The sequence below is a fragment of the Dasypus novemcinctus genome, chromosome 9, assembly GCF_030445035.2.
Source record: "Dasypus novemcinctus isolate mDasNov1 chromosome 9, mDasNov1.1.hap2, whole genome shotgun sequence".
NCBI lineage: Eukaryota > Metazoa > Chordata > Mammalia > Cingulata > Dasypodidae > Dasypus > Dasypus novemcinctus.
The window spans coordinates 62,709,046-62,733,807 of NC_080681.1; the positions used below are offsets into that span (position 1 = coordinate 62,709,046).

Genomic DNA, 24,762 nt, shown 5'->3' on the forward strand with positions numbered 1-24,762 from the left:
CTGCAGCTCCTCTCCCGGGCCCCTAGCACCAACCAGCGAAGTTGCGCCATAGGCGCCCCTTCCCGGGCGGGTACTCCCTCCCACTCGCAGCACGCACTACTACGCAGCACCCGACCCTTCAAAGTGCCTCCGAAGTCCGTCTACACCTCCGTTTCCTCCTCCCCCCGAACCCATCCCAACTAAGTTCTAAAGAAAACTCCCGCCCAAAGCGCGGCCTTTTCCGGACAACAGGTGGGCAGTGGCGCCGACAGGGCTGGGCCTTCCCAGGCCAGGCCCCCTCCACTCCTCCCCGGCCAGGGCCCCAGGGCTCCCAGGTCCGGGACGGGGAGGGGAGTTCGCACCCTTACCTCCGCCATATTTGCCGTACTGACGGGTCACATCTCCGCGGCGGCCGCAGCTGGGTCACGTCCAGAACCCGGATGTGAGACTCGGCAACGGGACTCAAGTCGCCGCCGCCTCTGCTGCTGCCGCCGCCTAGACGAGAACGCGCAGGAGCCGCCCGAGCGCGCCCACCACACCCCACCCCGCCCCCTCGCGGCGCCCTAGCTGGGCTGAACAGGAGGGAAAAGGCCAATACGCGCGCGCACGCGCGCGCGCGCGACCCCGCGACCAGCCCTCCCCGGGAGAACGGTGGAGGAGGCGGAGCCAAGGTGGGTGTGGGGGGAGGTGCGCATTCGCGCTCCAGGAGCCTTCCCAGCCCCAGCGGATCTGTGGCTCTGGCCAGGGAAGGGAACTCTACGGGGCAGAAGTCCAGTAAAGGTGGCATTTATATCGCAGGGGAAAAAGTACGCTGTATTTTACATGTAGGTCATTTTTGCGGTGCATTTTCTGTAAAACGAATATTGCTGTGATGCAACAGTGACAAGTATTGCACTTTGAAATTATCCCTTGATAATTATTTCTCTTGGTTGATTCCTGACAGAAATGTAAAATCTCACATCCCCATATCTTTAGAGAGGTAAGAGCAAAGAGAAGGGATTGTGTTAGTCAGTCTGCCATCCCTAATATCTCTTTTGCTTTTCCTTGCACACCTGTGATGCCAGTAGCATTATGGGTTGAATTTTGCCCTAGACAAAATTGTAAAAATGTAAAATAGTAAAACGCTGATCTCTGATGGATATAAATAATCTCCGACTTAACTACATGGAAAGAACCTGTTTATTTGCAATGGCTGAAATGCCGGTATTTTGAAAGTTTATTTTAATGTATTGGCTTAGAGCTGCCAATTACCTGTGATACGCCAATTCTGATGATTGCCAGAGCCAATGATTGCAAAATAAACATGTTTCACTTCCACTACTAAGGCAGATACTGGCTAATGCCCAGGTAATATTGAAACGTGCACTGACATATTTTACCAAAGCATGACTTAAAAGTTCTTAGCTCAAAATTTTTAATGTTCAAAAGTTCTTCTTAACACAGTTTCAAAAAATGACTATGAAAACCAGCTAGTTAAATGAGAATTATTCATTCCCTCTAAATAACGTAGTTCCAGTGCTGCGACTTAACTTACTATGCAATACTGGAGGAGGCTGTTTTCGTAAATTCTTTGTATTTCCTTGAAATTCTAAATGCTGTCAATCAGGTTCCTACTTCCGAAGATTCAACATTAACTTGAAACTCATATGTCCAATAATTATTTGTGCATGAATAAACTGCATTTATAGGCATATGAAGTAGCTGCTAAGTTAAAGGACATTACCTGGTAATTTGACAGGAAAAGAATCCACAGACAGTCTGTAAACCAATTAAACATAAACATCTGATGCACATTTTCTACTGAAAGAAAAGCAAGGGAAAGAAGAGAAAGGAAAACTTTTAAGGTTCCCAAATCTACAAACAATTTTTACCATTAAGTGTACTGTACAGTGTTTTCATTTTATTTTTTAGACTACTTATATAAAAGTGTTTTTCAGGATTCCCTGGGGAATAAAAAATTTAGCATAGGTATATAGTTTGAGAATTACCCTGTTGATTTGAATTGTTTGTCCTTTGGACTCAAAATAAAAATTACTCTTTAAAATGCCAGTTCATATCCAAATAGTTTTCACTGTGATATATTTGATGGAAAGAACTGAAGGAAAGGAACAGTGGATGTATATGGGCCTGAGGTGGGAAAAGATATAAAGAATAATGGGCCTACAGGTAGAAACTCAGGCTTTATTCTGTGGGCATGAAAGAATCTTCCAGTAAAAAACAAAAGCTGAAATACAAAATTTAGCTGGATACCAAAAGGAAAATTAAAAAGTATTGTCAAAATATAAGGTAAAAGAGAATCTTGCTTGCTTAAACCCATTTAATTTTTGATTCTTTAACCATCAACAAAAATCCCAATTGTGATAAAGAGCTGGGGATTACAGCTCCTTTAACTACTAAATGAATTTTTGTAATTGTCAGGGAAATCAAGGTCTGAGACATATTTGAATGGCCATCCAGCTTACTGATAAATTACTTTAAAAATTCACCATTACCTATGACCTTACTAATAATGTATATCAGTTTTGCTAATTTTAAATGGCATTGTCCCCTAAGGGAAAAAAATTTCTCCTCTCCCGTTTTTTATAAACATGAGTTCAGTAATGTTTTTTAGGTTTAGATATTCTAAGGTAGATGGAAACAGCTCTAACACAATAAGTTATCAGTAACACACTACTAGTGAATTCAGTATAGTTTTACTCCCATTTTATTCTAGTGATATATTTACCTTTAAAATTTTCAGGAACCCCTTAAGGAAAACAAAATCTTTCTCAAAATTTTTGCTTACCCTCTTCAATATCAAGTATGTAAAACTTAACTATTCTTTTGTCATAGAATCTTAGTGTCGGATGGGACCTTAGGTCTTTAGTCAATTCTCTACCTGTAGAAGTAGGAACCCATCATGCCTCCCCACTAAGAGGCTTTTCAGCCAAAGCTTAAATACTTCCAGTGACTCACTACCTCATGAAGAGGCTGCTCCTTTCAAAAAAGCTCTAAGGTTTGGAACATTCTTCCTTTTATTAAGTCAGAATCTACCTCCTTGTAACTTTCATCCATTACTCCCAATTCTTCATACTTTGAATTAATTCAACAGATGTCTTCTTTTGTGCATTCAAATGCAAACAGTCCATATTTATACTTGGGTTAACAACAACAAAAATTTTTAAAGCCTTTTGATACTAGAGGAGCCAAAAAACAGGACATGACAGTGCTAAAGGCATGAAAAAATTAACCATTACCTATGACCTTTTAAAAACGATTATTTTATTTATTAATGTGGTATCTAAAATGGTAGTTCTCAGAGTTGTGTAGCAAAATGCTTAAAGTTAAACTAAAAAGTGTGATTAATTACAATTTTATATGAGGTTTGTGGTTAATGTCCCAAAGCAAAAAACTCACTACACAAAGCCTGAAAAATGCCTCTTTAGCTCCTATTCCCCACTGAAAGGCCTCCTTATTTTCAGGCAAACTAACATTAATTTTTACCCCATTAAGCTACTCAAAAGTGTTATGTTGGGAAATACCTTTTACCAATTTACTGTATAATCCATTAAAAGGTACTAATTTTATAGACACACACATACACACACAAGAACTCCTGAGTTATTTTGCTGTAAAACATTTTAAGGTCACAATTTTTACTTCAACCAGTACCTTAAGCTAACCAATATATAAACTTCTTTGGCAGTTTACATATACCTAAGAAATACTGTGCAATTCAAAAAGGTACTGCTCAAAATGTACCAAGAAAGCACTTTTAACAATTTCACTCTCTGGGGCCATTGGATTGAAATAGATTAGTACAGCACACTCAGAATCCTAAAAACAAATTCTATGGCAAACAATTTCCAGGGTCCATAAGCCCCTTTCTAGATTACTTTTTAAACTATCGAAGTATTTTTATTTAAAAGTGACAGCCTACATCTTATTTTCATGATATGCAGGTAAAAATGCTTGGGGTATTGGTTGAAAATACTTAAATACCAAAAATTTTAATTCATTTTAAAAAATGACATTCTGACAAATTGAGAGTTTACCTTTAATTTAGTAGACAGAGTGTAGGTTGCAAAGCACTAATGCATTACATTTGGAATCCCCATGGGATAATTAATTAACATCATCTTTTGTTAGATTCTTATTAGTAATACCAACCTAAAACACTTAATATAGCCTTTTGGTTCTTCAAAGAACAGTTTTCGTTTTTCTCTTCATAATAATTTTAATATAAAAAGTTTTATCCAGTGGCCCTATTTTATCAGATTATAAATTAATCTTATGTTTCATACATGATTGACATGCTATTTTTATCTCACCCAAAATTCTGGAAATTATTGGCTCATCAGCAGTTCTCAAAAACTGGAACATATAAGAAGAGCAATATAATATATATATATATATATATATTACTTGAGGGAGTGTAGATTTTCCCTCCCTTAATCTCCAATTGCCCCTGCCTACCAGCATCATATCCGTCTTGTCTGCATTGAACCTCAACCAGTAGGTTCTTAACCACGTCCGAAACTCAGCCAGGCACTGGGAGAATCGAGCCACCACACCATCTGGATCAAAGGAAAGAAAGTCTCAGTAGCAACGAGACTGGGACAATGGTACCACAAGCTCAACATTCACCCTGTCTCATTTACAAAAAGATGGTGGGGATCCAGGACAAGTACCCCCCCTCCATGATAATAATTAGAAAAACATCAATAATTCTAAGAGAATGCAATTTGTAACCGATAATAACGGGATAAAAGCGACCTAACAAATAGGTCACCTTATTCCACCCATGACTGAAGAAAGGTTCGGTCAAACTCCGGGTCATCTCGGCTACACCGCCACTGAAGCCGGGTGGGTTTTGTAATTGCATAAGCTTTTAGGCAGAATTACAGTTACAATGTAGGAAGATGCATTAGGGAAAACTGTGGCCCAGGGAGGATTAGTGACTGGCTCAAGGTCACAAAGCAAGCGAGAACGAGAGATGGACTCCGGGCCAGGGATCTTTCTACTACAAGCAGGAAGAAAAAGGCCACTTTAAAGGGATGGGATAGGAGGAAGCATCGGTACCAAGGGATCCTCCCACCGACTAGGAGGACCTCATTCCCTCACAATAAACCCCTTTTCGAGTCTCTTGTCCCGCCCTCCGAAAAGGACATGTTCGCCCAGGACCCTGCTCACCACAGGGGATGCACTGCGAGCAGGAGCCTCCGCGGAATCCGACAGTACTGAGGAAGATACAGGGGAAAGGGCGGAGCCACAGGCGGGTGATCAGCTTAGCCCCACCCCGATCGGGCTAAGCTGATCACCCGCCCGATACCAAAAGGAGAAAGGACCGAAGCGAACCCGGCGAGGCGAACTCACTCCGCAGCGGATTCCCAGCGCACCGCGGACGCCGGGGAAGATTCGCGCTACCGCAGCGAAGGCAAAAGATCGAGCTGTGAGGGGTCAAGCAGCGGTGGAAAACTGCGCATGCGCCCTTGGAGGTGGCCGCCGCTCCGTCCTGGGGAGCGAGCCAGGCGCGTTCTCGCAGCCCCTCCCCGGAAGTCAAGGATCTTCCGGGAGGTACTCTGTGGTGGGGGAGGGGAAGGAGAGAAAGGGGACCGAGGACACCTCAGGAGCCCTTCATCCCTGACAGAAATAGGAGGGGAGAGACGGTTGGTGGAGGCTGCACTTACAGCCGCTGCTGCTGCTGCCGCCGCCACCCTCGCTGCTGCCGCCACCGCCTGAAGAAGCCCCATCCATCCGCCTGCAACCAGAGAGACTCAGAGCCTGGGAGGGGCCTTGGGGCCCGGGCCGACCGCCTCCTTCTTCTTGTCGTCGTCCGGAGCTTCCTCCTCCCTCCACCAACCCTCGGCCCTCCCCTCCGCCTCCGCCCTCCCCCCCGGCCTCTTGCCGCCAGCCAACCGCGCGGCCGCTTGTTGAGCCCGGGCTCCACTGTCTCCATGACGCCCGGCAAACAGTCCGGTGTCTCAGCCTGAGCCGCTAACGCTGGGCTTTGGGGTCCAGGTACTCCAGAACCAGCTAAGGAGGGAGTTGCTTGACCACCCCCTAGCCAGTCGCCACCATGCCCATCTTTCCAGCAAACAGCCGCAAGCCGCCGAGCCTCGCGGTGTAAGTTCCAACGCTGAAACTAGTCCGTTTTCTCAGATAACGGAGTGAGCCTTGGGGATTTGGAAAGGTGTTACCTTACTATATTTGGGTTCAGTCAACAGCCTCAAGGTTTCAGGTCCTCGAGCTCCGTTGAAGTTCCTTCCTCGGCCTGGTACAGCTTTTTTTCAAACTCCTACTGATTTGTTTGGAGAAAAGAGCTGATTTGTTTAGAACTACTCTTCTCCCTAGCATTCCTGTTTTTGTTTTTTGTTTTTTTTCGGTCCGCATTCTCTCAAGCATGCCTTCGTGCGTGCCTAGATGCTCAGGCTCTCAGGTTCTGCGAACCACCAGACCAAACGTTACTATGCTCTGTAGTCGAGGTCTTTTTCTGCCTCCTCCTGATATCCTACCGTAAAATTTATCCCTGCTAACAACTTTGTGCTTTCTTGAAAGAGTTCCACTTTCTTGAAAGAGTTTCCCTTTCTTTCCATTCTCAATTCAAGCTTTTGTCCATTCTACCACTCCAACAAAATAGCTTTTGTGAAGATCAAAGTAACCGTCACAGCCAAATGCAATGACCAATTCTCAGTTCTTAAGTGACGCTTCGACAGCTTTGATCTAATTTATTACTTCTTAAGTTTTGAAACAATTTTGTTTCTGGAATATCACTCTTCCTTAAATCTCCCCTTAGTTCTTGGCTATTCTTTTTCAAAATACTTTGCTGGTTCATCCCACAACTAAAATACTGGAGTTATTACTGTGATCACTCCTTAAAGGTCTTTTCTTCACTGTTGTCTTTTGACGTTAAAATTCACTTGTATACTGTTTACTCCCAAGTGTAGATCTCTAGCCAAGACCTCTCCCAAGAAAGATACTTAGTTTGAAAACAAACCAAACTGGTATCTGCACTTAATAGTTGATAAGCATTTCAAAACTCCTATCCAAAACCGAACTTAATTCCCCCCTCATTTTCAATCTACTCTTGTAGTCTTTTCCATCCCAGTAAATGGAAAACTCCACTCTTCCAGTTACTTAGGTTGAAAAGCTTGGAGTTATCCTTGACTTCTCTCTTATACTCTACTCCATCAGCAAATTCTAACAGGATACCTGCAAAATAAATTCCAACTACCATTCCATTGTAATTCACTGTGACATTACTGTAGCCTAAACAGTCTTGCTATCAACACCCTCACTGTGGTAATCAATGTGGCTCTTCTACTCAAAATCCTCCAGTTGTTAAAATTTCACCCCAGAGTAAACGTTTGTCTTTACAAGGCCCTATCGGATCTTACCTTAGACTCTTCATCTTGGCTAATTGCACTCCATATTGTTTCTGGACACATCTAGGACATATATTCCCACTTTAGGGCATCAGCATTTGCTCTTTTTGTTCAGAAACAGAACAGTATTCAGAACCTAGTGTTGCTCACTTTTACTGTTCTGCTTAAAAACATTCAAAGGCATGCCTTTGCTTATGTAGTAAATTCCAAAATCTTAGCCTGGCATAAAGAACTTTGATGGCTATTTTATGTTTTCAAATTTTAGCTTTGGGAAAGCTGATGTGGCTCGGTGGTTGAGTACTGGCTTCCCACATACAAGGTCCTGGGTTCAATCCCCAGCACCAGAACCTCAACTCAAGAAAAAAAAATTATGTTTCCCATCATGTGCTTACATTAATTATTTGGGGTTCCTTGTATATATCACATGCTTTTCTTCCTTCATTGTTCACAATGTTCTTTCTTCAAGATGCATTTCCTGTCCTTTCCCAAAACCCCCATTGCCTCCATCTGCTTGAGACATGTACATGCACACACAGATACACACCATAAAATACTCTTCTTTCAAAATTGACCTATCATTCAAAGTCTTACCAGGATATCACCTTCATGATTTCTTGGCTTACTCCTCTGGCCAAAGGTAATCTGTACCACAACTCTCATTTCATCTTGTACCTCTTTTGAGGCAAATGCAATTTTGTATCTTGTACCTCTTTTGAGGCAAATGCAAGTTTGTATTTGCATTACAAGAATACATGTTATATATCTTTTATTAGGTTATGAGTTCCTTAGGGTCCATATCTGGTTCATAATGTGTTCCTGCCACCATGTAGCACAGTGTGTCACTGTTTTATAAATATTGAATGAGTGGAAGAAATTGATTTGGTTTAGACTAGAATTCCTTTCAACCTATTAAACTAAGGAGCTAATGTAGAAACTTTCTTAAGCCACGCCTACTTTTCCTCATAGGATTATTTATTTCAAACTGAGATTTATGTATTTGTAGCAAGCTTTTAATGTCCTTTGCTTATTTTTTTGTAGTAGGTATTCATTCTATAGATACTAATAGATTGCCTTATATTTTCCAATTATTGCTCTAGGTACTGCAGATACAGGAGTGAACAAAACAAATGAGGTTCCTGACTCAGGAAACTAAAAAATGTGTGATACCTGATCTCTTACATCATGACTGTTTTTCAGGCAAAACTTTCAAAGTGATTATCTTCTCCTATTTATTGCCTGCTAATTTGCTTCAATTGAAAACATGTATGTTTTCTAACATGATAGATCATAGATTTCTTACATAATTGAGTACAGGTTTTTAACAGAAACTCAGTTTTTTTTAAAAAGTAGTCTTATACATTCTCTAACTTCTCGCCTATTTCTCAAGCATAGTGCTAAAGACTGGGGTTACAATGGTGAACACTATAAACATGTCCCTCACCATAAAACTTGCTGTCTGAAAATTTTGAGTCATTCATTTATAATGCTCTCTCTGAAGTTTCCAGTAATTACTGAATTGCCAAATCTAACATCATTCATTCACTAATACGTTCATTCCTACTTTGCATTCTATGGGAATAAAGGAGAAAGAACTGGTTTCTGAGCAAATGTAGTAATGTGATTGTATTACCAGTCTGTTCAGTTTGAGGTGCCTGTTTCAGCTGTTAAACTTGAGTCTGAAGATCAAGAGAATTTTTGACTTGGATATAATAATTTGGAGATTATCCATTCATTCAACAAATACTAAGCAGCTATTGTATATTGGGAGCTTTGTAGATATTAAGGAAAGAGGAGGGAACAAAATAGTGCCAAACACCCCTCTTTCTAAGGGAAGAAATAGTAAGTAAAATATGTGTGGTTAGATGGTAAAAAGTGCTAAAGGGAAAACTAAAGCCAGGAGATACTGAGTATATGGGAGGGATATTTGACATTTTAGATAGGACCACTAGACAAGTCTGACTAAGAAGGTAATTTTGAGTAAACACCTGTAGAAAGTGAGGATGCTAAGCATATATATGTAGGAGGAAGAGAATTTCAGGTAAGGGAACAGCAAGTATAAAGGCTCTGATATGGTAATGTGCCTGGCATGTGTGAGGACTATCAAGGATGGCAGTGGGGTTGGAGAAGAGTAAACAAGGTATCAGGTATTAAAGATGAAGTCAGAGGCCTAACTAGATGTATAGGGACTTTATAGACTGTATTTAGAACTTAGACTTTTATTCAAGTGAGATAGAAGATGAATAATGTTTTCAAGCAGAGGAATGTTTGATCTTATTTGTGTTACAAGGATCACTCTGGTTACTGTGTGGAGAATAGATATCAGAGGATCAAGTTAAAGCAGGAAATGAGTTAAAAGACTACTGCAGTAATCCAAGAGAGGTGGTGATTTGGACCAGGATGGTAATAAGGGTAGTGACAAATGGTTGGATTCTGGGTATATTTTGAAGGTTTTTTTTTGCCTGAGTGATTGGAAGAATAGAGCTTCCATTAATGAAAATATGGAAGACTGCAGAGGAGTAGGTTTGCTGCACAGGGTGAAGGTAGATAGTGGTGATAGAAGTTGATATCAGGAGCTCAGTTTTGGACATGCCAAGTTTGAATTGGAGATGTCAGGTAGGTAGGTGTATATATGGGTTGAGGATTCAGGGGTGAGGTCCTGTCAGAGATAAATGTTTGGGAGTTCTTATCATATAGATGGGTTTAAATGATGGCATTTGACAAATTCACTTAGACTATAAGGAAAAACATAGAAAAGAAATCCAAGGATGAGCACTGTGGCACTACAACAATGAGAGGCTGAACATTAACTAGCAAATGAAGTTTAGAGGAAGTGGCTGGAAAATGCAGGAGGAAACCAGATAAGTGTAGTATTCTTGGAATCCATTTCATGTTTTTTTCTTTGATTTTTGTTTGTTCGTTTTTTAAGTCAAGGATAAAAGAATAAATATCTGGGTCAAGTGCTGCTAAGATGAGAACAGTGAAATGATCATTGCATTTAATATTGTGGAAGTAATTGTTGACCTTGGTAACAGTCCTTTTGGTGAGATAAGAGCAAAAACCTGACAAAGTAGGTTCAGGAGAGAATAGAAGGAAATGGAAACAAAGAAAATAGGCAATTGTTTTTAAGAAGTTACTATAATTAAAAGAAAGATGAATGGATGGGGCTTGGAAGGGTAGATGAGTCAAGAGAAGCTTTTTGTTTATTTTAAGATGGGAGAAGTAACAGCACATTTGTATGCTGAAGGGAATGACTTAGGAGAGAGAGAAAAGCTGATGATCCAGGAGAGAGACAATGTTAGAGCAATATTTTTGAATAGGCTAAAAGGAATGAAACCTAGTGCATGTGTAGAGGGATTGACCTAATCTAGAATCAGATAATTTTTCAACAGTAATAGGAGAGAAATAGAAAATAAAGGCACAAATGCAAGCAGATGCATACAGATGACAGTGGGAATATGTAAAGTTACTGATTGCTTCATTTCATCAGTTGAAAGTAAAGACTGGGAGTCAGTGTTGTATTTGGGAGTCAGTATTTGAGGAAAGAAGATATGAAATAAAGGCTTTAAAGTGTGTACTAGAAAAAAACAACAACAAGGAAACAGTATGATTACAAGCACATTAAGGACCTGTATTAAGTCAGTGATCTATAATTTTAAGTAAAACCATTCATCATGGTTTGCTGTTTTTACTCTGGCTTTCTTTAGCTTCACAAGTACAGGCACAAAGTAACAGGAAAATTAGAATTAATCAAGGCTTTGGTTTTGTTAGTGAGTACAGTGAATTAAGAGAAAGAAAAGGGAGGAAGTGATGTCTGACATTGCTAAGGACAAAGTCAAGTATATGACCAAATGAGTAAGTGGGAGTAAGTACAGAGGAGGACAAGAACAATTATGTGAAAAGAGTTCAAGGAGCTAAGAAACCTGAGTTTTAGAAGGATTACTTTCATGATTATTGAAACAGTCAAAATTTATGCCAGGGGTAGTATTTGAGAGAGTCAGTGATTCAGGAAATACAGTCTTCAAGGATGGAAGGAGGGATGTGGAGGTGATAAGAGTAGTCTGCCATAAGAAAGAAGAATGTAAGTAGTCATTGAACTCATAGATCTTGCTGAATTTACTCAAGAGGAATAAATTTAGTGAGAGAATCTGGTAGCTGAGGTTTGAACATAAGTGTAATCTTAAAAATGGAATGGGAGGGTTGGATTTTGTAAGGACTGTAGAGCAAAGGGGAAAAATAAAATGAGAATTTAAGGGTAATGGTGAAAGAGCAATTCAGATGATGAATTTTGGATTCTGAATTAAGAAAGAAAAGAAAATTAAAAGGTACTCATTATTTGATAGAAAGTGGGTCAGGGAGGTCTCAAGAGATTGAATAGGAAACAAATATCATAGAAACCAATCTGAGAAGGCAATTTTAAAAAGTTGAACTGTTAAAAGAAGGAGGGAGATAGTAATAAGTAGAGGAAGACATAGCTAAAGGAAGGATTTTTAATTTGATAGGGAGTCACTATAATAGAAAATAATGATATACTCAAGGGGAAAAGACAGATGGAAATGAGGTATTGGAGAAAGTAATTCATGGAGAAGAGTCCCCAAGAAAATAGTAAGAGACATATTTCAGAAAACAGATAGAAAGACTAGCCTTAAGAAAAACAGCTCTTCCACTGAGAGAGGAAGAAAGATTTAGATGAATTTGTAGGAGATGGAGGGAAAATTTAAAGGTGGTAGAATAATTTAAAGGAGTTTTTACCTGATTGATATTGTAGGTGAAGTCATTTAGAGACTAAAGGAAGAAAGATAAGTTAGGTTACTTAAAAAGATTGTAAATTTGAAATAGTGTGTAAATGGAGTTCTGTTGTTCAGTTATTTTAAAAATATTTATTCAGTGCCTACCATGTAATAGACACTGTCCTAGGCACTAGGGATACCAGCAATAAACAAAACAGAAGATTTCCAAAAGATGCTTACATTCTAGAAGAGGAGCAGACAACAATAAAACAAAATCTCAAGTAGTGATAGATGCTATGAGAAAAAAGAAAATAAATTCAGTTTTTTGTTACCATTTTAAAATCTTTATTTTTGTCTGATTATGATTTGAAAGTAAAAGTAGGGTTTAAAATGTTTTCTTTTTAAGCATATTTCTTGTTTTATCATTTAAGGGAAGATTATCATCATTTCATAAAAGTCCACAGTACAATCAGAGTACTAAAATGAATAAATGCTAAAGTAGGTCCTTCTCTTAAGGAATTTAAAAAGTAAATCCAAAAGTAAAAGCATGTTTCTTCTACTGGCTACAAACATTTTGATTATAACTTCTTTTATTGCTAAAAATATTATATAGTTTTTTCAAGCAGGAACATGATATTCCATCTGAGGTTTTATTAATTGTTTAAATCTGCCTATATAACTATACTCTACACTCATTTGTGCTTACAATTAGCCAAGCACTTTTTAACCATGATACATAAATTCATTTAGTCTTCAAAATAACCTGTGAGTGTTAGGTATTATTATTATCCCTATTTTACAGATAAGGAAACTGAGACCCAGAGAAGTCAGGATAGACTTTGGATTTGACAACTGGGTTCAAATCTCAATTCTAATAGAATGTTTCCCATTAAATTTCTGTGACTATAAATGAAAGAATGTTTTTAGTAATCTCTGAGAGTTACGGTGAGGAAAAATGATATGTATATAAACTCTATAGAACTGTTTATACATAATGAGCTCTAAAAAGGCTATTATATCTTGTTTATATGTTTAGATTATTTACATGTTTCTAATCGAAAGTCTTTCTTTTATTGCTGCTTGATTTTTCTTTTCCATTCTGAATCCCCTGTACTATGTTTTCTTTTCTTGATGTAGGAGCAGTAGCTCAACCACAAGGAAGTCTATTAGTTTTATTAGCCCAGTAAAAGGAACTCAAACAAAAGGATATGCTGGTGCAACCCAAAGCAGAATGGCTATGTCAAAAACTTTGGTTATTCTACCTGAAATTAAAACAGAAAAAATGGGTATTTCTACCAATAATACATACATACAGGTAATACTTTCTTTAATTCTCAGTCTATTTGAAAATGGTACCATGGGAAACTGATTGGAATGTTAAAAGAAAATATGCTGCTTTCAAAAAGTCATTCACTTTGAATATTGAAATATTGATTTTATTAAAGACTACCTCATAGCCTATACTACTTTAGAGCATAATATTGATATCAGTCCTTATAACTCATTATTGGTAGTAAGAGATCAAAGTAGAATAAAGAAGAATAAAGTAGAATAAAGAAGATCTCATAACCTTAAGAACTAGTTGCTTATGATTTTGACTAATACAGCTAATACAGTACAGCTGGCATTCTTGTTCTCAGCAATGTACTCTTGGAAATATAAAATGAATTGTCATAATGTTGTGTTTTAGTTTGCTAAAGACTGCCAAAGCATATACTAGAAAGGGGTTGGCTCTTACAATGGGAATTTATTAATTTACAAGGTTTAAAGTTTAGAGGCTGTGAAAATGTCCAAATCAAGGATTCATCAAGCAGTGCTTTTTATGCCAACCACCGGCTTCTGGTGGTCCTGGATTCCTCTCTCATATGGCAAGACATGTGGTGGCATCTGCTTGTCTCTTCACTCTCCTCTGGGCATTGTTGCTTTCAACTTCTGACTCCCAGGGCCTTCTCTCTCAGCTTCTGAGATTTTTCTCTGTTTCCAGCCTTTTTCTTTGTTTATTCATCCTTTTTATAAAGGATCCCAGTAAGAAGGTTAAGACCTTGGGCTATTCCTTACTAGTGAGTAATCTAATCAAATGGCCCGCAACTGAGTCTAATCTAATCAAAGGTTGCAATAGGTTCACATCCACAGGAATGGACTAATTTAAGAACTTAATTTTCTGGGGGCCACAAAAGCCCCAAACTACCACATGTTGTTTATTTTGCCCCAATAGAAGACGTAAATTAAGGATTGACTTTTAATTGAAGTATAACATTTATAGAGAAAAGGATATAAATCTGAATTGACTATGCAGTGAATTTTTAGATATGAAAACAAAAGCACAGTTCTTAAAATGTAAAATTGGTCTTCATCAAAGTTAAAGCTTGTGCTTTCTGAAAGACACTGATAACAAAATGAAAAGAAATCAACAGATTGGTAAAAATTATTTACAAAATATATATCTGATAAAGTACTTGTATCCAACTATCATTTTCATTAGGAAAATGCAAATTAAAACCACAGTGAGATATTGCTGTACATCTATTAAAGTAGCTAAAATTAAAAAGACTAACCTACCAGGTGTTAGCAAGTATGTGGAGGAACTGGAAACTCAAATACACTGCTGGAATACCCACTGCCTCCTAAAAAAAAAAAAAGCCCAAATACATTGCTGGTAGGAATGTACAAAGTAGAACAGCTTATGAAAACATTTATATACCTACTGTAACATCCAGCCATTCCATTTCTAGATATTTACCCAAGAAAAAAAAGTATATCTCTATATAAAGAATAGTATCTGAATATTTATGTAGCTTTATTTAAAATAGCCAAAAACTGGGAGCAACTGTAATGTAATTTTAGTGAACAAACACTATATGAAAATATTATGCAACATGACCAAGTGGCAATAATGCATGTAAGGTTGTTCCAACCTTAAAAATCAATATTATGCACAATATTGATAGAAGAAAAAGGACACCATGTGGTCATCCTAATTGTTAAAGGAAGCATTTGATGAAATTCAATATCTATTCATGATTAAGAATGTAACATCTCTCGGTTTACTGGGAATAAAAGGATTTCCTTAAGGGCCGTAGGCAAAATAGATAACCTTGCATCATACTTGACAGTGAAAGACTGAATATTTCCCCCTGAAGACTGAAAATAAGGCAAAACTGTCTACTTTTACCACTGCTATTCAAGACTAGACTAGAAAATCCTACCCAGAACAATAAAGCAAGAAAAGTAAATACAGACTGGAAAAGAAGAAATAAACCATTTTAATTCATAGATACCATGATCACCTCTACAGTAAACCCCCCCCCCCCAAATCTATAAAAATGCTGCTGGAACTAACAAATGAATTTAATAAGGGAAAAGAATATGAGTTAGATGTACAAAAATCAATTGTATATCTATAGTATCAATGAACAATTGGAAATTGAAAATTTAAAAATGGTACCATTTATAATAGCATCAAAACTATGAAATACTTAGGGATAAATCTAATAAAATATGTAAAGGATTTATATGCTTACAACCCCAAAGCATTGCCAAGGGAAAAAAAGAAATATAGCATGATTGGAAGACGAATATTATTATTAAAATGTCATTTGTCCCCTACTTGATCTGTAGATTTCAGTACCTTCCCAGTCAACAGCAGGATATTTCTGTAGAAACTGAAAGACTGATTCTAAGAATTATATGTAAATGGAGAGAACTTACAATAGCCAAAAATTATAAGACTTAAACATCAAGATTTACCATAAAACTACAGTAATCAAGAGTGGTTTTGGTGCAATTCTAGATCAATTGGCTATCTATATGCAAAATACAAAAGTAAAAAAATAACCTTGGCTATTACATCATACCATAGACATAAATGTAAACACTAAAATGATACAACTTTTAGAAAAAAATTTGACCTATGATTAGGGAAAACCATAAAAAAATAGACAAACTTTATCAAAATTTCAAACTTTTGTTTTGCCTGCTTTGTAGAAAATGGCAAGCCATGGGCTGTCAAAATTTTTGCAAAATATTTATCTGATTAGTACTTACATGCAGGATATTTGAAGAATTCTTAACTTAATGAGAAAACAGCCACCCAAAAAAATGCACAAACCATTTGTGTTCATATTACACCAGGATGGCCCGTAGGCATATCAAAAGATATGCAACAGCATTAGTCACTAGGGAAATGCCAATTGAAACCTCAATGAAGTGCCACTACACTCATAGTAGAATAGCTAGAAATTTAAAAAGACTAACAGTACCAACTACTAGCGAGGATACAGAGCAACAAGAATTCTCAAACATTGCTGCTGGGAATGAAATTTATATAGTATCTTCAATAAACGCCAGAGTCTTATAAAAATTAAAAACACCGAGCATATCACCCAAGATTCTTTTACATATTTAACCATGAGAAATGAAAACATATGTCCACCCAAAGATATCTACACAAATTTTTATAGCAGCTTTACTTATAATAACCCAAAATGGAAACAACTAAAAAGGTTGATCAACTAGTAACAAGTTATGGTGCTTTCATACAATAGAATACTTCTCAGCAATAAAAAGGAGTGAACTACCATTGATACATGCAACAACATCGATGAATCTAAAAGCTTTATGCAGAAACAACCTCAACACAGTAGTCTGCTAGTACTGTTTCAGTCACATGAGGTTCTGGAAAAGGTAAAATTATAAAGACAAAAGTCAGATTAATGTTTGCCAGGGATTGAAAAAAAAAGGACACAAATGTTTCTGAGGGAGATTACTCCATGAATTTGCAAAAATCATTGAAATTTAATCTCAAAAATGATGAATGAATTTTACTGCATGTAAATTGTAGCTCAATACACCTGGGTATTAAAATAGAACCTTAGGGCATTTAGCTAAAGCAATGCTTTGAAATGTAGAGCCTTAAATCATTTAGAAAAGATGAAGGGCTGAAAATTATTCAACCAAATATCTATGTAAAGAAATTATTTTTAAAAAGCACAGTAAAATAAAGAAGGAAGATGGAAAATAAAGGAGAGCAGAAATTAAATATGGAAGACAATCATGTAATGAAGAGGTTAAAAGAAAAGTTCTCCAAATTTTAAACTGTGGTGATAAAAATTAAGAAAAAGAAAGCATCCAAACTCAGAAATTATAAAGACCCTGTAGGCCGGAAGAGAAAATTAGATCAACTTCTGGCATAACAGTGTGAGGAGGAAAACTGACCAGCTACACAGTGGAACTGATGAAAATTATTTTAAAATACTCATTTAAAGCCTCTGGAAATGATCCTAAGGGCAAACATCAAATGAAGAAACATTTATTCAAGAAAATCTAAGAAAATTTATCAAGGAAGTCCTGTGTCTGTTATTTCAATCAAGATTAATCTCTTCCCTGCTAACCCCCCACTTCTGCAAGGCAATAACTCCACTCCGGAATGCTACAACCAAGAACACAGGGTTCCCTTTTTCCCAAAACCTAGCCAGAGAACTTCCTGTAAGGAGCAGAACTTCAGCATTTCTCATCCTGTCCCCTGCTGTCTGTTACTGAGCCTAACTCCCAGGTGAGTGCAGTTGAGATATAAGGGCTTCCTTCTCCCACTGTGACCAATGAATCACTGTTACTCTTTCTTCCAGCTCATGAGACAGTGGTTCCACACCAGGAGAGGCAATCTGAGAGGACCTCAAGCTAGTGTACTCCACACTCTGCTTAGCACTTAGCTCCTAGAGTGGGAATGTCAATCAGAAAGAAGACCTGGTGATAGATTTTGCCAGGGGTAGAGGATGGGATGTGGGGAGAAGAGCAGCATATAATACTTCCCAGTAGAAGTGACTTCATTTGCAAAAGAGCAAGGATAAATTTATACCTGACTGCTCTCAAAAATAGAGATTATGGAAAAGGGAAAGAGATTCCTAGAGCTATTGAATATGCAGCCTAGAATACAAGCCAACTAGTTTGTAGGAAAGAACCAGGGAATAAAAGAGCTGGGAAGAGACCTCTTGGGGTCAGAAGAAATACTGAACACTGGTTACAAACAATTATGTGAAAATTAAAGAAATGAAAGAATGATGACAATGTTGCATCAAGTAAAGACAAATTTTAAAAGAGAATCAAATGGAAATTTAGCAGTTAATAAGTACTTATAATTACTGAAATAAGAAATTCACTGAAGGGGCTCAAAAGTTGGTATATATTGGCAGTTGAAAGAATTGGTGAGCTTGAAGATAGATTAATAGACACTGCAAGCTGAAGACCAGAGAGAAAAAAGAAAAATGAACAGAGCACCAAGAAATGTGGGACACGAGTAAGTGCACCCACATAATTGTAATGGGAGTCTCCAAAGGAAGGGAATGAAAGAAAGGAAGAAAAATAATGGCTGAAAACTTCAGTTTTAATGAAAAATCAATAATCTACACATTCAGGAGGCTCAGTGAACTCCAGGTTGGATAAAGACAAAAGAGGCCCACACATAGACACATCATAGTAAAATTGCTCAGAGTCAAAGATGTGTAACTTGAAAGCAGCAAAAGAAAAAATGTCACAAGGAAACCTTTGTAAGATTAACAGATCAAAATGGCAATCATGGAAATCAGAAAATGCTTTGCAGTGAATGAAAATGAAGATACAGCATGCCAACACTTATCAAATGCAGCTAAGGCAGTGGTTAGAGGGAAATTTATAGCTGCAAATTGCCTACATTAAAAATGATGAAACATCTCAAATAACCTAACCTTCTACTTTTGAGACACTGGAAAAAAGGCAAACTATCCCCGAAGCAGGCAGAAGGAATGAAATAGGAAAGGTTAAAGTGGAAAAGAATGAAATAGAGAATGAGAAAATAATAAAACTGATTAAGTTAAAAGTTTGTTCTTTGAAAGGATGAACAAAATAGACAAGACTTTAGCCAGTTGATCAAGGGAAAAAGAAGACTCAACTTCTTAGAATAAGAAATAAATGAGAAGACATTACTACAATTTGTAGAAATAAAAAGAATTATAAAGTAGCACTGTGAACAATTATATGCCAACAAATTAGATAGCCTGCATGAAATGAACACATTCCTAGAAAAACAGAAACTATTGAAAATTACTCAGGAAAAAATAGACAACATGAATAGACTTGTAACAAGGGAAGAGATTTAATCATTAACAAAACCTACCCACAAAGAAAAGCTCAGGCCTAGTTGGTTTCACTGCTGAACAGTAAACGTTTAAAGAATTAATACCAACTCTTCACAAGCTTTTCCAAAACACAGAACAGATGGTTACACTTTCGAATTCATTTTGTGAGGCCAGTATTACCCTGATAACAAGACCAGGAAACTTCACAATAGGAGAAAACTACAGACCAATCTAGCAAGAACATAAGGAGGCTTATACACCATGACCAAGTGGAATTTATCCCAGGAATTCAAGATTGGTTTAACATCTGAAAATCTATTTGTGTAATACAACATATCAATAGAATAAAAAATAAAAGTTACATGGTCATCTCAATAGACATAGAAAAAATACTTGCAAAATGCGATATCCTTTCATTATAAAAGCTTTCAATAAACCAGGAATGTGAAGAAACATCCTCAATCTGCAAAGGGGCATCTACAAAAAACTAACAGCTAATATCATACTTAAATGGTGAAAGACTTGTTTTCCTTTCAGATCAGGAACAAGACAAGGATGTGCGCTCTTACCACTTTTACTCAATAATATGCAGGAGGTTCTGGCCAGGGCATTTCATCAAGAAAAAGAAATGAAAGACATCCAGATTGGAAAGGAAGAAGCAAAACTCCATTTGCAGATGCCATAATCTTTTATATAGACAATCTCACAGAATCCACTAAAGATCTATTAGAACTAATAAATGAGTTAAGCAGGGTTTCAGGATATAAGATCAATATAAAAATTCCATTTTATTTCTATACTCTTGCAGTGAGCAATATGAATATGAAATTTTAAAAAAGCAATTCTATTCACAATAACCCTCAGGAAATAAGGTTAACCAAAGAAGTGCAAACCTACACTATGAAACTACAAAACATTGTTAAGAGGAATCAAAGAAGATAAATAAATGGAAAAATAAGCATGTTCATGGATTGTAAGATCATTCTTAGGAAAAAAAGCATGATCATCTCAGTACATCTAGAATGTATCTAAAAAAATTCAATATCCATATTTTAAAAAAATGGTTATAAACAACAACAAAAAATTCGTAGCAAACTGGGAATCAAAGGAAATGCCTGAGTTGATTTTAGGGTATCTATAAAACCTACAGCAATGGTCACATTTAATGGTGAAGAATTTGAAATAAAGATGCAGGTTATGCACTGTACCACTTCTTTTCAGTATTCTTGGAAGTCTTTCTCAGTTCTCTAAGGCTTCCCACAAGGAGGTCCTGGGTTCAGTTTCTGGTGCCTCCTAAAAACAGACAAAAACAAACAAATGAAAAAACAACAACTTGGGAGCTAATGCAGCTCAGTGGTTGAGTGCTGGCTTCCCATGTATGAGATCCCAGGTTCAATGCCTGGGCCTGGTACCTAAAAACAAAACAGAAAAACAACAACAACAACAACTTGTAACACTGATGTAACAATAGCCGTCACCAGAGGTATGAGGGGAGGGAGGGAGATGGAAGAATAGGTGGAATGTGGGGCATTTTGGGACACTGGAATTTTTATGCATGATGTTGAAATGATAGATACAGGATTTATAAGTTTTGTCAAAACCTATAAAATTGTGCAGTGCAAAGTATAAACCATAATGTAAACTATAGACCATGCTTAATAGCAGTGTGTTTATAAATTGTAACAAATGTACCACACTGATGAAAGATGTTAATGGGAGAGAGTGTGGGAAAGGGAGGGGGCGTATATGGGAATCCCTTATATTTTCAGTGTAACATTTATGTAATTTAAAGCTTTAAAAATAAAGGACTTCCAGGAAGATGGCAGAGTAGAAAATTACAGAACTCCCTTCTCTCCTATAGAGGACAGACAAAAATAGCCTGGGAAAAAATCTTCTAGGGGAAGGCTTGACACCACCCAGAAGAGAGAGTAACAAAGGAAAAGTATCATGGCTGCAAAATTGTGAGTTAAAAGCAACAGCTACTACTGCCAGCAAAACTCCCCAGCACTTTTGAATTCTTAGACCCTGGGGCTGGAGGCTAGAAAGGGGGTCCCAGGGACCTTCCTTCCCAGGAAAGGGTAGGGAGGGTCACAGCCTAAGGCTGACTCAGCTTTTGAACTACAAATTAGAACTGCTCTGTCCCACAAGCCCTTCCAGGCCTGGTGAGTCTGTGCCATCATTTGCCTTTGGTGTAGGCTTAGGATTAAAGAGCTATGACCCTCACAATCTCCTTCTCTACTGACCGGGAACTGGTTGTTGAGGACCCAGAGGGGAGTGGAATTATTTCCTATCTGGGAAAAAGGAGGGGGCCATCAGCGAAGGTTGGAGAACTGCCTCTGAGAAAGTTTGAGGTACAAGGTCTTAGTCTTCAGGCAGGATCCAGTCTGTGTTGCAGCAAACACATTCTGACCAGATATTGAACTGAAAGAGCTGCCAAAGTGTGCCATCTTCTGGCAGACCAAGAAGTGCATGTGAGGAAATTAAATAGAAGGCTTTTTTTGGCCTTTACAGCCTCCCTCACCAAGGCCATAGGAAGCAGGTCTGCAACCCATTACTGAGTCCAGAGCACAGTTTTAAGCATCTAATGGGGACAATCCTAAAGACCCAGAACTGATTGAACCAAGAATCAAAGAATAGCAGTAACACAGACTCCTTGCACTAAATCCCTATGAAAAAGAGAGAAATTAGCATTTGAGTAAGCTCACCATCCTAATCAGATGACTACATATCAGCAAAAAATTACATCAGCTCATAATTTTTTGGAAGACATGGTCCAAGAAAAGGTATATGTCAAAGCCTCCAAAGAGACAATATGTCTAAAGAGATAAATGGCATCAAGAAGATATTTAGTGAGCACAAAGAAGACTTTGAAAACCTGAATAGAAAAGTAACAGAGTTCATGGGAATGTAAGATGATAGGTGAGATAAAAAACATATTAGAGGCATACAACAGCAGACTAGAATTGGTAGAAGAAAGAACAAGTGATACAGAAGACAGAACAGCTGTAATTGAATAGAGAAAAGAACAGAGGTAGAAAAGAATGGAGAAAATTGAGTACGGCCTCAAGGTGTTGAATGGTAAAAGGAAATGCAACAACATACATGTCATGGGAGTTCCAGAAGGAGAAGAGAAGGGAAAAGGGACAGAAAGATTATTTGAGGAAATAATAGCTGAAAATTTCCCAACTCTCAGGAAAGAAATGAACATATATGTCCAAGAAGCACTGAACAATCAGAATAAATCTGAATAGACTTCCAAGACACATTCTACTCATAATATTAAATGTCAAAGATAATGAGAAAATTCTGAAAGCAAGTAAGAAGCACACCATCACATACAAGGGATGCCTTGTATGACACCATCACATACAAGTTTGATATGGTTATGAATTCCAAAAATAGATATTGGATTATGTTTGTAATCTGATCTGTACCTGGGAATGATTGACTTATGATTAGGGCTTTGATTGGGCAACATCATTAGGGTACTAAAAAGCATGACAAGGAACAGGGTTGAGGGTTCTTAATGTTGGAGTTTTAATGTTGGAGTTTGATGCTGAAGTCTTAAGCTGGAGCCCTGGGGAAAGAGACAGAGCCATTCACCTGATAGTCTACAGCTGACCTTGTGGAGAAAACAGAAGAGCTGAGCACAGAGAAACCCAGGAAGCCTGAACCCTCGCAGATGTTGGCAACCATCTTGCTCCAACACATGAAAATAGACTTTGGTGAGGGAAGCAACTTATGCTATGGCCTGGTATCTATAAGCTCCTACCCCAAATAAATACTCTTTATAAAAACCAACCAGTTTCTGATATTTTGCATCAGCACCCCTTTGGCTGACTAATACAGAATTTGGTACAAGGAGTGAGGTAGTGCTTTTGCAATTACCAAAATGCTGAAATGGTTTTATAAATGGGTAAGGGGTATTTTTTGGAGGAATTGTGAAATGCTTCATGGAAAAGGCCTAAATTGCATTGCAGAGACTGTTGGTAGCAATATGGAGCCTAAAGTTATTTTTGACAATGTCTTAGAAGGAAATAATTGTGAAATGAATGCTAAAGAGACTTTTTATGATGCCTTAGAATTTAATGATAAAACTGTTATTGGCAACTGGAGGAAAGGCGATCTGTGTTTTAAAGTTGCAGAGAACTTAGCAAGATAAACTCCTGGTGTTGTATGGAATGCAGAATTTGAAAATGGCAAACCTGGACATTTAGCTGAAGAAATTTCCAAAGTAAGCCCGGAGAATGTGGCTTGGCTTCTGCTTGCAGCTTATAGCAAAGTGCTTGATGAGAGAGATATACTGAGGACTAAACTGTTATGCACAAAGGAAACAGAAACTGATTTTGGAAATTTCAAGCCTCTGGAAATCAAGCTTCCAGATGAAAGTGCCCCATTGGAGGACTTAACTAAACTTGGAACTGGTAAATCAAGATTGAAAATGCAGTTATCTAGGAAAGATTTGTGGAAAGTCTTACTCTCTAATGGCTTTGACCCCTGCTTCCTGCAACCAACAAGGGTTTTGAGAGAGCCATATGAACAAAACCACTGTCAGCCTGGAGTAAAAAGGACATGGAAAGGAGAGATTGAAGGAGAAACAGCCTCAAGAGGAAAACCATGGAAGCTAAGATCTGGAATTAGCCAAGAGAGGAATCCCATCCATGTGTACAGAGACAGTGAGTTTGCCCCAGCAGTCAAAGAGGGTGGACGTTCCCACTCTATGTTCTGGGAGAGTTTTGCCACCCCAGGGTATGGAGAAGGTGGAGCACATTCCCCAAGGATTAGGGCAGTTAAGGTCAGCATCCCACAGATCTGAGAGGGGTGGACCTATCTCCCATGAATTAGGAAAGGCCAGGTGGTCAGCTCTTTGCACTGAGAGGGTTGAGCCTGTGTGCCAAAGGTTAGGGGGAATGTTGACGTCACATCACTGTACTAGGGGTGTTAAGACTCTAGCCCAAAGATTGAGTAAGGTGTGGCAATCACCCCAACCCTCTTGGAGGGTGATATCTGGAGCTTGGATGACACCCAGATCCTTGATGAAGGTGGAACTAAGAAAATGACCATTGGACAAGCATGTGGGAAGGGTGGGTTCTGATAAGGCACCAAGGAGAAGAAGCCATCGTCTTAAGAATGACTGTCAGTCTGAAATCTGAATGGAAGATGCCCTGCAGGTTTACTGAACTGTAAAGGACCCCGGCACTCATGTTTCCTCCCAATTTCTCCTTATTGTAATGAAAATGTTTGTCCTTTGTCCATTTGTGTATTGGAAACAAATAAATTGTTTTGTAAGTTTCAGAGGTCAATAGCAGACAAGACTTAACCCCAAGACAAACTGTATTTCTTTAAATTGATTGTGATATAATTTTGTGCTTGCATTGTTACTGATTTAAGGTGGTTTTTTTTTTCCAATATTTTAATGTATTTTTGAAATTCAGAGGGTGGAATGTAGTCGTTTGATATGGTTATAAATTCCAAAAATAGATATTGGATTATGTTTGTAATACACCCAGTAAGACATAGTGTAGATTTCTCTTCAGAAGCCATGGAGGGAAAAAGACAGTGGTATGATACAATGAGGATACT

The 24,762-nt window shown here is 38.0% G+C and overlaps 2 protein-coding genes across 23 annotated transcripts in view; one reads left to right on the top strand and one right to left on the bottom strand.

Moving 5' to 3' along the window:
* Window positions 1-5,778, bottom strand: part of MIER1 (MIER1 transcriptional regulator) — a 55,122-nt gene extending 49,344 nt beyond the window's left edge. For 2 of the 18 annotated variants that reach the window (XM_058303384.2, XM_058303394.2), the window contains exons 1-2: window positions 5,649-5,772; window positions 4,435-4,535 (exon numbers count right to left, since the gene is read on the bottom strand). In XM_058303384.2, coding sequence (XP_058159367.1) covers window positions 4,435-4,535; window positions 5,649-5,715 — 168 coding nt within the window. In that variant the 5' untranslated portion in view covers window positions 5,716-5,772. Of the gene's footprint in view, window positions 1-347; window positions 1,780-4,434; window positions 4,536-5,151; window positions 5,457-5,648 lie in introns of those variants that run through there. The other 16 variants (XM_058303396.2, XM_058303391.2, XM_071217399.1 and 13 more) reach the window with 15 other exon arrangements.
* A 35-nt stretch (window positions 5,779-5,813) lies between these two features.
* DNAI4 (dynein axonemal intermediate chain 4) overlaps window positions 5,814-24,762 on the top strand; it is a 172,707-nt gene continuing 153,758 nt past the window's right edge. For 3 of the 5 annotated variants that reach the window (XM_058303376.2, XM_058303379.2, XM_058303380.2), the window contains exons 1-2: window positions 5,814-6,084; window positions 13,208-13,385. In XM_058303376.2, the coding sequence (XP_058159359.1) occupies window positions 6,038-6,084; window positions 13,208-13,385 (225 nt within the window). In that variant the 5' untranslated portion in view covers window positions 5,814-6,037. Of the gene's footprint in view, window positions 6,085-8,440; window positions 8,607-13,207; window positions 13,386-24,762 lie in introns of those variants that run through there. The other 2 variants (XM_058303377.2, XM_058303378.1) reach the window with 2 other exon arrangements.